Raw genomic sequence first — 14,233 nt, 5'->3', positions numbered from 1 at the left:
AACATAAGTTAAGAAACATTAAGATATGGGTGGGAATGTAATGTGCTTTAACAAAAAAACACACATTGAAATTCAATTTTAGTAGAACTGGTCAGTAACCTCACATATCTGCATATCTAAGTTGGGTTATAAATAACATCTTACAAAGGCACCCTACAATCAAAGAATAACCAAGCAAATACTAATCGTGAAGTCTAGATTAAATACTTTCCATCTGGTTTGATAATAGTTGAAACCAATATTAAATTGGCTACACAAAAAAAAACTGATACCTCTGTTCTTATTTATTTTAATTTTTTAGCGATCACTTTTTTGGCGTCATGCTATTTAGTTTTCCCTAGTATTCGCCCAATAACATCAATTTCCACGAGAGTCGCACATGAATCCAGTCCACCCCGGTTGGCACACACGTACGCCTGTCAACTTGTCACATGTATAGCCAGCGGTCTTATCATCTTTGGGCGAACAGTCACACTGAGGTCCGTACCAGCCAAACTTGCAGGACTTCTCTCCGCTGACCGGGTCGCACCTGTACGCGGCGCTTATGTCGTCACGTGGGAGACAATAGACGTCGCACTGTCCATCCGGGTACCTAAAAGTGGAATGCAATTGCGCACTTTGCTGTCATGTAAGTTACATGATATACCGTATATATAAATATAGTTTGTCACGTAAATACATGATCTTTTGTATAATTATCTTAATATACTTTGTGACGTGCTTTATACATGATATATTGTATATACCGTAAATGACATAATAAATGCCCGGGGGGATAGGAGGCGTTTATTAGAGTGGGGCGTTCTTTAAAAACTATAACAATATAACTAACCCAAGTGCAGTGGGGTTTTAATCTCAGTCAGGATCACATTAAATTATAGCCTGCGGGGCAAGCGGTTCTTGACATTGAGCAAGTGTCAATATGTAGAAGCCAAGCTCAGATTAAGCAAGAAGGCAATTAAATTTGATTTATATTACGGGATTCCTATGTATTTCTTTTTTTTTAAGCTGGGAGGAAGGGTAGGGGAGGGGGGATGTTAAATAGAGGGGGGCGTTTTTATTAGAGAGGGGCGTTTCAAACAAACTTGTAAGCTTAGGGGGGCGTTCATTAGATAAGAGGCGTACTTTAGATAGGGAGTTATTAGATTATTTACTGTTTTAATATACTTTGTCACGTAATTTATACATTATATATACTAATATACTTTGTCACGTAAGTTACATTATATATTGTATATATTAATATCCTTTTCACGTAAGTTACATAATATATTGTATATATTTATATAAATTGTCACGTGAGTTACATTATATATTAATATACTTTGTCACGTAAGTTACATTATATATTGTATATATTAATATACTTTGGTTGTGCTGCAAAAAAAAAAAAAAAAAAAACCGTATGTTGGTTATTAGCTGAGGTTTGTTCAAAGGGGCATTTTGTTGTATAGAAGTGTTCATAGGTACACTCACCACCCCGGTCGGCAAATTCTTCTCCCTGTTTTTCTGTGGCAAAAGAAGGAGGGGCTAGGCTGCTGACAAAAGAGGGTGCAGTTCCCCTCGGGATACCTGTGGTAGTTAGAGGTGTTGCAATTGAACCATGAGATCTCAAGGGTGAACGATGGATGGGGGAGGGGAGGGGGGGCTTGTTTTTGACGGCCTTTTTTTCTCAGTGAAATGGCGACGACCAAAAATGAAATGCAATTAGCCAGGAATGGCTGTCATTTTTTGATACATCTAAGCCGTTTTCCTCCAGACAAAGAGGTGAAAAAATTTTGTTTCGACTAGTTTAGACGCCGTTCTTTTCCGTATGCTGTTCAAACAATCAACGTCGTCTATTCACACACATTTGCATTTGGAACGCCTTATGAAAAGAACGGCATTTGAACTAGGCCTTTAAGTTTCCCGGTCTAAGCGAAGTAGGGGACGACAAAAAGCCAAAATAATCAGCAGTTCAATTTTCTGTCACATTCGAGGACAATAGGCAGACTAACCAGTTTTTCAAACAGACTCTGTTGCCATTCCCGTCGCATTTGTATCCCGCGCTGTTATCATTTCTCGGAGAACAAACATTTTGGTTACAATTTACCCCACTCCACCCTGGAGCGCATATCTTTGCGCCAGTCTCCTTATTGCACGTGTAGTGTCCGTTGGGGCTTGGAATGCAGAACACATCACATTCTGACCCGTACCAGAGCGGGAAGCACGCCTTTTTACCGTCCTTGTCACAGGAATATGCGGCGTTTTGGTCATTTCTCGGCATGCAGTATGTATCGCAGTTGACACCATGCCATCCCTTGTTACAAATTCTCTCGCCAGTGATATTGCTGCAGACGGAATTGCGAGTGCGCACGCAATGTCGCTCGCAATTTGTACCGTACCAGCCTTTGTGGCAAACCTTCTCCCCTGTCTCACTGCAACTAAAGGCTGCTGTGTCATCATGTGTTGCAATGCAGTATCTATCACACTGATCCCCATACCACCCAGCAACACATCCTCTCTCTCCAGTCAGGCTGTTGCAAGCAAAGTTGCCGGTGGGCGCGCAATACTTGCTGCAATCTTTTCCATACCAGTTTGGAAGGCAGTATTTTTTTCCAGATCCGTCGCAAATGGACGTTGGCGTCTTCCTGCAGTAGATGTTACACCGGTCGCCATGCCAACCAGGTAGGCAAGTTTTACTTCCGGTTGTGGCGTCACACGTGTAGTGACCGTTGACATTGTCATTGTGGGGTACACAGGGTACCCGACAAGAGACACCGTGCCAGCCTGAGGCAATAAAAAATTATAAACCAAATGAGATGATGCAGACAAAGTAAAACCTCCATATAACCATTGAGAGGACAGACAGAAGGCCTGGGTCGCCTTCGACTGACTGAGGTATCGTTGAATTTAACACGGGTGATAAGCTTGAGAAATTTATTTTATTTCGATTTTATACATTACTGGCCTCTCCGCCACAGGCGTCTCGAATGTTTTGGGCCTTTATTGGGAAAAGGAGCTTTTATTTATTTCGGGCTTCCTGTGGTGTGTTCAGAAAAGAATGAGCCTCTGAATAGGGGACTTGCGCTAAGAGATCACGTGACTTGCGCTAAGAGATCACGTGACATTTTGGGTGGTAAACTAACGCGCGCTCAGGCTTTTAGCGGCAAAATAACAGCAACTTATTCAGCGCTTACGATAAAAGCCAGAATTCTTTTATTTTAGAAAGTTTTTAGTTTTATTTAAATATTTTATTTTATCATTTCTGATTTTTTTATTTATTATTTTGATTTGAATTTGCCTCCCAGAAAGGCAAATGATATCTTAGTGCAAGTCCCCTATAAAAAGCTCTTTCCGGATCAAGAAAGACCGAAATCGATGAGCCCTTTTCCGATAAAAGGCCCAAATTCCGGTTCAACTAGCCCTCAGTCCCCTCTCTTCCATTAATAGTACCACAGAAAGTCCAACACTAAAAATGTACAAAAAACACTCGACATGCCTGTGCAGGAGGCTAATACATTACCTGGAAGACATATTTTTCTTCCTGTGGCTTCATCACACGTATAATGCCCTTCGATATTGTCTTTCTGCTGGCACTTCATGGAACATTCTGGGCCATAATAGTTCTTGTTACACTGTACGCTGAATGAGGTTCTAAATTCAGAGGTCTTTCCTGTGCGACTGAAGGTGTGCCATCGTGCGTTACTTCCATCGGAGGAGGGGGGTAGGGATCGCTGGATAAGGAAGCCGTCCACGAAGTCGTCACGTGACGGGTAATCTTGATCTTTTATTGTTATTCGGACACTCAAAAATCCCTATATGATAAAAAACATGTATCAGAATGGGTCATTTTTGGATCATGGGACCCCTGTGGAATTCAAACATGAAAAAGTGTTGTTTTCCACATATTTAATTTTTTTAAAAATTAACGAAGTTCGAGCCCTTTTAACCAGGAGCCCTTCCAGTCAAAGGTTGTTGCTGGCTTGATTGTTTAGATTTTTAGTTTTTTGGCGAGCTTGTTACTTGAAACCCTACTATAAGCGTCTCATTTAGCTTTGTTTTCCCCTGTATTCCTCCCCGTAAAGAGTGGTAACTGTTTAGGAACAATAGATTCTGAGATATCAGCATGCCCTAGGTTATTTTTTATAGTAGCTCGGATTACGCAACTTATAATTCGACCGGGTTTTCTAATCAAACACGGAGAGCGCGTCGCTAGCAAGGCAGATTTTTGCCAAAATAGAGGGAAATTCGTGGTTTATTATTAGGATTTAGCGTAACAATCACTTTTTCTACCTCCCTTGTCCCCAAAAGTGTTCCTGAGCTGTGACGCACGACTAAGGAGTCATCGTACTAAAAAAAAAAACACCACACTAGGAATTTTACCTTCCATCTCGAGAACCCAAACGCAAGTGGGTTTCTTTGCCGGTTTTGATCGTCGAGTGCATCACCAACAGAAAACTCGAGCAGGTTTTTTTTCTTGAATGTTCGAGTCTCGAACACATGCGTACACTTGTTGGCTCCCTGTGTCAATTTGACGCAGATGATGAAGTAAGGATCTAGCTTTCTGGTACAGCGACGGAGCCAGAAGCTCCGATCACAGCAGAAGTCGCGGTGCATTCTGGGGTTGTAACAGCGACCACGAGGATTGGAGAAGCGCTCAAGTTTGAGTAGAACCCTGCCACCTGGTTCGCTAGCTTGAGATTCCTAGAATATGGGTAGAAAATAGTTTATTTCTATCTACATGTTATTAAGATCAAACTAGTCGATATCAATATCGGCGGTCACCACCATCGTCACTATCATCACCATCATCATCATCGTTGTCGTCGTCGTCGTCATCATCATCGCCACCACCATCACCCCCACCACTATCATCATTATTACTATGATCGCCATCGAATACTACGGCCTCTTGAAGACAACAAAACCTTTCAGTGACAATAGAGTAAGTTGTTGTTTACACAGCTAGAAATGGGATTTTTAAACTTAAATACTATATATAAAGTTAGCTATCGAAATCCGATTTCGATAGCTAACTTTATATATGTACTTTATATACTTTTACTGACAGAGCAGTTAAATTATATTTTATACAAAAAAGCAGCTTGTAGTGATCAAGAATGCTTTAAATAACCAGTATGGGTTTTTTTGCGGGCTTTTTTGGCTTGTATACTTTGTGTAATAAAAATTGTTAATCGAATGTTTAGCTTGGGTCTTAAGTCTTGTGGTCAGCTAGTAAATGCTTATTGTATCAGTTTCTTATTTCAGGAAGATTTATTATCTTTACCACATGTAGGTTTTACTACTTTTCTCCTCTAACAATTAAGTCGAATTATCAACAATTCAGTTATCAACAGTCGAAGTCGAATTATCAACAGTCGAAGTCGTATTATCAACTGTCGAATTATCAACGGTCAAGTCGAATTATCAACAGTTAACTGGAATTATCAACAAGTCAATTTATCAACAAGTCGAATTATCAACATCGAAGTCGAATTATCAACATCCAGGTCGAATTATCAACATTAGCAAGTCGATATATCAACATTAGCATAGTCATCATCATCATCATCATTATCATCGCCACAACCATCACCCCCCACCACTATCATCATTATCACCATCATGATCATTTCCATCATCTAACACCACTATCATCCTTATCATCATCATCATCATCATCATCGTCATCATCATCATCATCATTTGTTAACACTATAGTCATTACCATTACCATGACCACCACAAGTGGTTATTTGGCAGCATCTTCATGCTTACCTGTAAGGCGAATGCGAGCATAGTCGCTATGGCAAAAAAAGCACATTTTTGTAGCATCATGTTGCCAACCTGAGAATAAAAGGAGTTATGCCAATGAGTTATGCCTGACGTGCACACTAGTGACATAACTATATCGTTAAGTAGGGGTTATGTCTTTATGTGGAACCATTCACACTTGAACATACGAACATAAGAGTGCGCGCGCCTATATTGTTATGTCGTTAAGTCAGTGTACACCAACTCTTTACAACTGAGAGTCTTTCGCCCCGTGCCCACACCAGTCAACCAGACAAAGGAAATGTTAGCTATGCTAGTGACCCAAGGAGGGGGCACTTATACATATGGCGGACGGTAGATTTGTAAAAGTCAGCTCCCATACATTTCTTATAAAAATTTGGCCAAAAGAGGAGGGAGGAGGTGACACACGGCCTGGTATTTGGGTGACAGGCGATTCTAGTTATGACGTAATAGACTAAGAATATCACGACAAAAGTATCCTGCACAGCTCGTCTAAGTGAAGTGATTTGCCGCTATAATCTAAAGAATATGATAGGTTTTAGAGCAATTTGAGTTCCGTCTCAATAATCGAAAACTTTAAACATATTTTAAACGATCTGGGTTCGAGTTATCAGGCTTCTAGACTGAAAATTGTAAAAGAACGCAACTTGGGCATTCTGGCGTCAACTTGCTATCGCTTCTATTGTACCATAGATATAGGTTGTACGCTTTCTTCACACGGAGGAATATTACAGATAGCCCAAGCTAGCCATAGCTAGTGACAAGCACCAGTTAGCCACAGTGTGTATTCTGCACATAAAAATTAATACGCATGGGGAAATACATACCATCATACATATCTCCATCATACTTTCTCTCCCAAGCTTATAAGTACAAAGGGATAATGCTATCGCTTTGAACTAGCATTCAAATAGAGGTGGAATATTTAAAAATCCCAGAGTGCAAGTACGTCTTATTCGTACATTACCTTTGAGTAGTTTGTTTGGCCAGCTCGTGTACTAGGTCGGCTATCACTGAAGAAAGGCGCGTTATGTGAACGCGTTATAAAGGATAGTCTTACAGGATATGACGTCACACTGTAGATGTGAATGGATTGAGCCAGCGATACCTAGTCACGTAAGTGACATGGTCAAACTATTGGTTCTGACCTTTGTAACGCTATACGCTATGAGAGGGGGCAGGAGAAAAAAAAAGGTAGAAAAACGATCTATTTATTACTAAAAATGTGTACTTATTACAATTGTTTGCATTTTTAACTATTCACTTTGTTTTAACATTTACACATTCATAATAAAAATTTGTCAAAGACGCCTGGAGAGAAATATGGACTGGGTTTTTTAGACGTGACCTTAACCATAATCAAATCTAATCTATTTCGCCGTCAAAAGGGTCGACATATTCCCCCTCCGCGTACATCCAGCCTTGAGTGAGGTAACGCTGCCGTGTCGTAATGCTTTTTATGGCAGCCATTTCGTCATCAGTCAGAACCAGTCCTAGCGCGGAAAAGTTGTCATGCAGGTGATCGCGTGACGTAGACTTCGGTAGGACTGGGTAACCACGCTGGATGCCCCAACGCAGAAGGACCTGGGGAGAGATATCGATTGTAATACTTTGCAGGAGATATGGAGAGGCAACTGTAAATTAACGTGATCCCAGAGAGCTCTGATTGGTTGGAAGACATGAAAAGAGGTAAAATTCTACTTGAAAATTGGTAAATTGAAGCTCCTTTGCACACGGAAACAATGAACTCGCATCGATACCAATATTGTGTTTTATTTGGTTACATACCCTTGCGACAGAGCAGTTGTGTTTTGCAGCAATCTCCTTAATAACAGGCTCTTCCATGACCTTAGGCTCTCTCTCGAGCCTCTCTTTTGGCACAAGACGTCCGGGATTGCCGAGGGGGGAGTATGCCGTGAGAAGGATGCCTGGAACAAACCGAAGTGTTTTCATACATGGCATTCACCTATCTCCTAATAGGGGACTTGCGCTAAGAGATCACGTGACTGTTTGGATGGCAAACTAGCGCGCGCTTAGTCTTTTTGCGGCAAAATAACAGCCACCAAAAACAAATTATTCAGCGCTTACGAAAAAATACAGAATTTCTTTTTTATTCAGAAAGGGTTTAGTTTCATTTAAATATTTTATTTTTACGTCGTTTTCTGGTAAGACGGGCGCAGTCATTTCGGATTTTGTTTGTTTGATTATTTTGTTTTAAATTTGCCACGCAGAAAGATCACGTAATCTCTTAGCGCAAGTCCCCTATTAACTGCACTGGCATGTGAAAGCGCAAAATGGGGTGTGGAGGGGGGAGGGGGAGGGGGGGAGGTAATGCAGTAAGCTGGATGATAGTTAGAAGGAGGCCTGGATCTAGCATTACCTTAATTAGCCATTCACAATCCCTCATTTCTCAGTTAATTTTGAGGGTGGCTTTTATGGCTTTCACGATAGACGCTTTTTGACCATAGTTCGAAGGGCGGTAGGAACAAAGTTGTTTGAAAATAAGCCACGAAATTCCCTCTAGTTCTGCTAAAATGTGCCTTGTTTGCATTGCGCTCTCCTAATTTGACTAGAATACCCAGGTCAAATTATGTTGCGTATTCTGAGCTACTACCCCGTGGCGCGCAAACTGCCTCCGGTGCGCTAGCTGTGAGAAAGCTTCTTACCTTTGCTGTCACAGAAATCCTTACATTTGCTGTCCCAGAACTCCTTACCTTTGCTGTCCCAGAACTCCTTACCTTTGCTGTCACAGAACTCCTTACCCTTGTTGTCACAGAACTCTTTACCTTTGTTGTCCCAGAACTCCTTACCTTTGCTGTCACAGAACTCCTTGAGTTTTTCTTGAGGAAGGTAAGGGTGTAGCTCAACTTAAAAACAAACAGTAACAAGGAATGAGTATTGCTAAGAATGAAGGGGGTAGCTTGTAGAGGGTATGTGACGCCCTTCAAAACCAACATTATAAATCCCTGTAAATTTAGCATAACTACAGCATTTACTTGCTGCTTGTACATGTACACCAAATATGGAACTACAATAGACAACATCTTTAAACTTATACCATATCCAGCACAGCAGTGTTTGGCTTAAATAATGCCTTGTTCTCTCTGTTTTTTTTTTTTTTTTTCTGCTACTGCTGTTGGCATTGTTTAACTTAACACAATTTGAAATGCAAACATAACAATGCAAAATGGTATAGTAGAATGAATGTCATCAGTCAATACCTTGGTTGCATGCTGGCACAATGGATGCTGTCTCCAATAACTTATTGAGTCTCTTCACTGAGAAGTTAGACACACCAATTGCCTTGCAAAGACCTTTAGCAACCAGACCTTCCATTGCCTAGGGAAACAACGGATATCAGGTATATGTTAAGGCTGGCTCTCACTAGGTTTGTGCTTGCTCTCACGCTTGCATATCCTAGTCAGGACCAGCCATTAATGAAAGGCAAGGGTTGGAATGATGGGGTTGGATTCGGATACTGTATGCATCAGAATGTTAAAAAATAATCTAATTGACATGATGCAAATCTTCCACCTTGCATAGTTTCAATTTGTTTTTGCTACAAAGTGAATTTAAATTGAGGCAGAGCATATAAATGTCTAAATTCTCAGCATGTCTCTGTTTGTTTTCGGTAAGTGATAATGTAAGGAGAAATTAGAGGTTAATCACTAACCTGCCATGTGTTCTGGACACCCTCAGGTGTGTAGCCGATGATTCCTTCTGCTATACTATGAGGTAAACGTACTCCCTTTTTAAATGCAACAGGTATATGGATCTATAAAAAGAAACAATGGATTTCAAAACATTCTGGCTGATGCTTGTACTTATGTACATATTTATACATATAAATATATAAATTTACATATCAATGGAATATAACAATAATAAAGGCTCTGGTATAAAATTAAAAAAAATAAATAAAAATAAAATGAATAAAACATCAGAATCTCTGACCAATATCTTTATAGATTTTCTAGGCAACATTATTGATTTTTCTTTTTAAGAATATTTTGACCATATTTTGGAATTCCAATTTTTTTTATGATTTTAAAAACGAAGTAAATGTTGTAAATTGGCATACGCTAAATAATATAATTGAGACAGGGGCGGCCTGTGGAAGCACCAGCTATTTCCCACCGAGCACCGGCTACTTTTTAAAAAAAAAGTCGACTCTAAGTTTTTTTTTAACTAAAAAGATAAAAAAACTTCCACCCCCTACTTATCAATCTCAACCGCCTACTTTAAAAGTTAATAAAAGCCCTGTGAGATTGTGACTGTACCCACCAAGTACAGGTCGAGGTAATCCAACTGCAGGTTCTTGAGTGTGGCTTGGCAGGCTGGCAAGACGTCATCTGGATGATGACTATCACACCTATAAGTCATACCCCTCTAATATTAAATTTGCTGAATGAGGGGGGCTTAAACAAGGTATCATATGGAAAAGAATAGTTATTATGTAGTATTGTATGTAATATTGTGTATTCACTCATAGACTTTGAAAGAGAAGGCCGGTTTTGCAGAGAACAGAGTATTTTGAAATTTACTTTTTTGCCAAAGGTAAAAGCAAAACAACTGCCGAATTTTAATGTATACAGTATGTATCAAAATACCAGATAATAGGTGTGATAATTATAAGATTAAGGGTTTGTTAATATAAGTTAAAGGCACAGATGTACTGTATAACCAATAGTAGGTTTAAGGGAAAAAATAGGCAAATCCGAGTTATTTTACATGAAGATTGCAGGCTCCACACTGAACCCAGGCCACATGACTTCTTACCATTCTTACCATAGTTTAGAAGTTACAAAGAGTTCCTCTCTCTTGACCTTGCCCTCAGTCAACACCTCTGACAGCGCTTCACCTATTTCACCTTCATTACCATAGATCTCAGCGCAATCTATGTGCCTATAGCCAAGCTCTATCGCCAGCCGAACTGCATTCCCAACTTCTTCCTTAGAACTCTGCCACGTGCTTTGAAAAATGTCAACAAATGAGTTTCCATGTGTATATGACACACACAACTACAAGATCTGAATAAATGGATTACAGTTATAAGCTCTTTCTAGTGATACTCCATGCAAGGGTAAGTTCTGTATAACGATATGGGTTTCTGGTTCAGCTAATCATAAAATATCTCGGAAATTATCTTGATTAAATGATTACCCCGATATAATGATGCATTTTTTCCCTTGCTATATCCTTACAGTATAAATCCACTCACATACTATCACCAATCTCTTCGCAATTTGATTGGCTCCCGTACTCACCATCTATTGAGCCATAGATAGTGAGTAGCGAAAAAGCCGGCGAAGTAGCCACAGAAGCAAAAGAGATGAAAAACCTTGATTCAAATTTGAGAAATTTGGTTCACAGTCTTTTCTAGTAAATGTTTTTTCCATCCTTACAAAAGGACACTAAAAGTACGAAGCCAAGACTGCTTGGTGTTAAAGTTTTCAATTTTTGTTTATCTGCGCACGCTGCAAACACCGGTTGCGTGCGCTCGCAAAAGCACTAGAAACACAGCATTTCAAACAAGCCTGCATTGTTTTAATTTTGTGAAATACCTTTTTCGTTGTTTGTGTTATATTATTTATTACTGAGAATTATTAAAACCGTCATTTATTTGAAGGTGGTATGTGAGTGGGTATATACAATTACACTTCTTGTTCTCGTTTTCTATGAGTCAAATAGTCAACTCGGCGCTAAGTGCCATGTTGACTATCTATTGACTCATTGAAAACTCAGACTTGTAGTTTAATTGTTAAATATCAAGCTTTCACTGTATTATCATAACAGTGCTTATAGAGCACTAGTAGAAATATTGGGGCATTTCTCATCAGAAAAACTGTGAAAGAACATGCCCTTTAAAATTGTGTCAGATACATGAATATCCCAAACGTCCTGTCATTTGCTAAATATGGGTTACACAAAGCACCCAAAGAAAGAGGGTGAGCCTTCTAAAGAAAAGCATTTTAGATAGATAATGTCATTCTCTCACCAGTTCAACTAACCTCCCTCCCCTATTTCCATATTAAATTAACTAATAAAAAATGCCTACATAACTGTGCAATAATTGTGGCATATGGACATCGTAGTATCCAACTTTAAAGTGCACCCTCTATTCCTTCTCCTCTCACCTCATAGATCTACCTACCCAAGGGCCATCGCAGGAATACTTGCACCAGTGTTTAGTTTGCAGAATATTTGTTTCATTGCCTGGAAGCAGATAATTAATTAGGGTAAAAGAATAAATGATGCAAATATGTAATAATTTATCAAAAACATTAGGGTATATGCAATGGACATTAAAGAAACTCTATCAACCACTGGGGGGTGATGGAATTTACAGTTTTTCTGTGTGTTTTTTCTGTGACTTTCCCAAGTGGTTGATGGCATTTTTCAGTTTTATTAGGGTTGAAATCCCCCACCCTTACCCGGTATCATGGGGGTGGGGGGTCTCAGGGGCGGGTCTTCGGGTGGGCCGGGCAGGCCCCAGCCCCCAAATGCACCAGTCAATTGGCAGCCCGACCCCCCCACCCCAGGGACATACCCGGGAGCTAACGCGGTCATGAGGGAGATATAACACCTATTTAACACCTGTAGTCCACCGGGGTGCAGGGGATTTAACAGAAGCCCTCAACAGACCAGGAAAGGGGGCAGGGAATTAACACTGAATTGGAAGTTGCGTCCCCGTTTTTTTCTCGGCGTATTCAAATTATAATTTTTCAACAAAGATGCTTGCAAATCTTAATCTATGATAGTATTGACTGAAGAAAAATATAGTTTCTATCTATCAATATCTGTTGATTTTTAAATTTGGGGTAGCCCAAAGGGCCTGAAAGTGGGTGTAGTATGCATACGCTTTTTCCCGCTGAAGTTTAGTTCACTGGAACATGGCAGCTCAAAGGAAGGTATGGCTTTCGATAGTGGGACATTATCGGAAAACACCGGGGCCATATATCGGGGCCTTTACAGGGTCACAGGCCCCGGTACCCGGGAAAGTAACGCACATTTTACACCAGATGAATGTTACTTTCCCCACTATTTCCCGGGGGTCGGGGTGCTGTGTTTTCAATTGACTGGTGCATAATTTTCAGATATTTGGCTTATAAATAACAAGAAATACAAGGAAATCCACAGAGGAACAATGAATTCCTCCCCCCCCCCCCCACTTTCCGCTTTCTTGAAACCCTTGCTCCCCCCCCCCCCTCCCCTTTTTTTTTGGAAATCCTGGATCAGCCCCTGAAAAGGAAAATATATTTCCGATATTTCCGATATTATTGCGGGCAGCTCCACCAGTTACATCATGCATGTAGATTTGACGTGAACTTCATAGTTAACTAAGGCCACACCGGACTCTACCAGAAATGCAAACCCCAACCACCTGAATACTTTTGTAGTTACCAGCAATGCGAACGATGGAATTACACAGCGTAATGTACCTGCCTGCTATCGACTGGCAGACACGTCATAGGATCGAACTCCTCCGTATCAAATAGAGTAGATGTTAAAAAAAAACTAATATAATAATTTATCAAAGCAAACGCGTGGGGAGATAATTAGTAAATCATGCAGATGTTCTTACCATTGTTCCAGAGAAAGTCGAAGACGCAAGTAAGAGTCTCAGATGTAATCGAGAACTGGAGATGCTACTGAGCCCGCGATAACATTTCACAGCCGGCGTTAAATGTTTTTTGAGGGAGGGGAGGGCAAACATGGTCCCGGGCAGGGGTTCAGAATTTTTTTAGGCAAAATTAATATAATAAAACCACGACATACTCTCCAATTTGGCTGAATTGCGCCTTGTTTTGCGAGAAAACCTGTTCTTGGCGCGGAACAGACTCAGGGGCCGTCCACACTAACACGGATTCGTTTGGATCCGTATACTTTTTGATACGTTTAGCACACACAGGTAGCCCCCAGGAAATGGTTTTGAGATTGGAATCGGCTGTTCTTCTTAGAGGTAAAACAAGGAGGTTATTAGACATACATTTGACAACAACAAGACATGATCTAAGTTTTAAGGCAATTTTATTGGCAACATTTCGCAAAAACTCGCTTCTTCAATCGACTCGTTTTACCTCTAAGAAGAACAGCCGATTCCAAGGTACGAACAAGCTTCAAAACCATTGCCTTGGCTACCTGTGCGCCAGTAGTTTTTTTGATAAGTTTTAGCGCGGACACAAATAGTTATGTTCATAGTTATAGTCACAAGGTACCGGCCTGGTATACGCCTATTTCAATAAAGGTCGAACGGCGAATCGCTATTGACAAATAGAAGTTCTTCGACCGAAAGGCGTATATGGTTGTTTATTATTTGCAAATAAAGGTTAGATAAATTCAAGCGATGTCAGAACCAAATTTTAACTATATCCAATGGAGAGCCGTATGTTCTATTAACATTTTTCGGAATTTGAAACAGACGTTATGGGCTCCATGGGTCCTTTCGGTTGTA

General features: G+C 40.3%; 2 protein-coding genes across 2 annotated transcripts; both read right to left on the bottom strand.

Moving 5' to 3' along the window:
* Positions 1 to 65: 65 nt before the first annotated feature.
* On the bottom strand, positions 66 to 6,884 carry LOC5507852 (multiple epidermal growth factor-like domains protein 11). The gene is made up of 7 exons (XM_032376569.1): positions 6,746 to 6,884; positions 5,761 to 5,829; positions 4,366 to 4,686; positions 3,506 to 3,797; positions 1,998 to 2,769; positions 1,477 to 1,572; positions 66 to 592 (listed from the first exon to the last, which is right to left on the bottom strand). Exons 2-7 carry the CDS (start codon positions 5,818 to 5,820, stop codon positions 358 to 360), a joined length of 1,776 nt encoding a protein of 591 aa, XP_032232460.1. The 5' UTR covers positions 5,821 to 5,829; positions 6,746 to 6,884; the 3' UTR covers positions 66 to 357.
* An 89-nt stretch (positions 6,885 to 6,973) lies between these two features.
* LOC5507850 (aldo/keto reductase slr0942) lies at positions 6,974 to 13,440 on the bottom strand. The gene is made up of 9 exons (XM_001628424.3): positions 13,364 to 13,440; positions 11,933 to 11,994; positions 10,567 to 10,749; positions 10,063 to 10,150; positions 9,452 to 9,553; positions 9,000 to 9,117; positions 8,589 to 8,645; positions 7,567 to 7,706; positions 6,974 to 7,362 (listed from the first exon to the last, which is right to left on the bottom strand). The coding sequence occupies exons 1-9, from the start codon at positions 13,364 to 13,366 to the stop codon at positions 7,144 to 7,146; spliced, it is 972 nt and encodes a 323-aa protein (XP_001628474.1). The 5' UTR covers positions 13,367 to 13,440; the 3' UTR covers positions 6,974 to 7,143.
* Positions 13,441 to 14,233: the final 793 nt, after the last annotated feature.

This window comes from Nematostella vectensis, chromosome 14 (assembly GCF_932526225.1).
Source record: "Nematostella vectensis chromosome 14, jaNemVect1.1, whole genome shotgun sequence".
Taxonomy (NCBI): Eukaryota; Metazoa; Cnidaria; class Anthozoa; order Actiniaria; family Edwardsiidae; genus Nematostella; species Nematostella vectensis.
Note: the sequence above shows the minus strand (reverse complement) of the source record. Positions and strands in the feature narration are given on the sequence as shown.

What these genes read in the sequence shown, in the direction of transcription:
- LOC5507850 (XM_001628424.3), bottom strand. An exon ending in ATTACCTCGACCTGTACTTG is followed by an intron (nt 9,554 to 10,062) that starts GTGGGTACAGTC and finishes TTCTTTTTATAG; the next exon opens with ATCCATATACCTGTTGCATT. An exon ending in TGTGCCAGCATGCAACCAAG is followed by an intron (nt 8,646 to 8,999) that starts GTATTGACTGAT and finishes TTTGTTTTTAAG; the next exon opens with TTGAGCTACACCCTTACCTT.
- LOC5507852 (XM_032376569.1), bottom strand. Translation starts at nt 5,820, where the DNA reads ATGATGCTACAAAAATGTGCTTTTTTTGCCATAGCGACTATGCTCGCA. An exon ending in TTGGGTTCTCGAGATGGAAG is followed by an intron (nt 3,798 to 4,365) that starts GTAAAATTCCTA and finishes TTTATCATATAG; the next exon opens with GGATTTTTGAGTGTCCGAAT. An exon ending in AGAATTTGCCGACCGGGGTG is followed by an intron (nt 593 to 1,476) that starts GTGAGTGTACCT and finishes TTCCACTTTTAG; the next exon opens with GTACCCGGATGGACAGTGCG.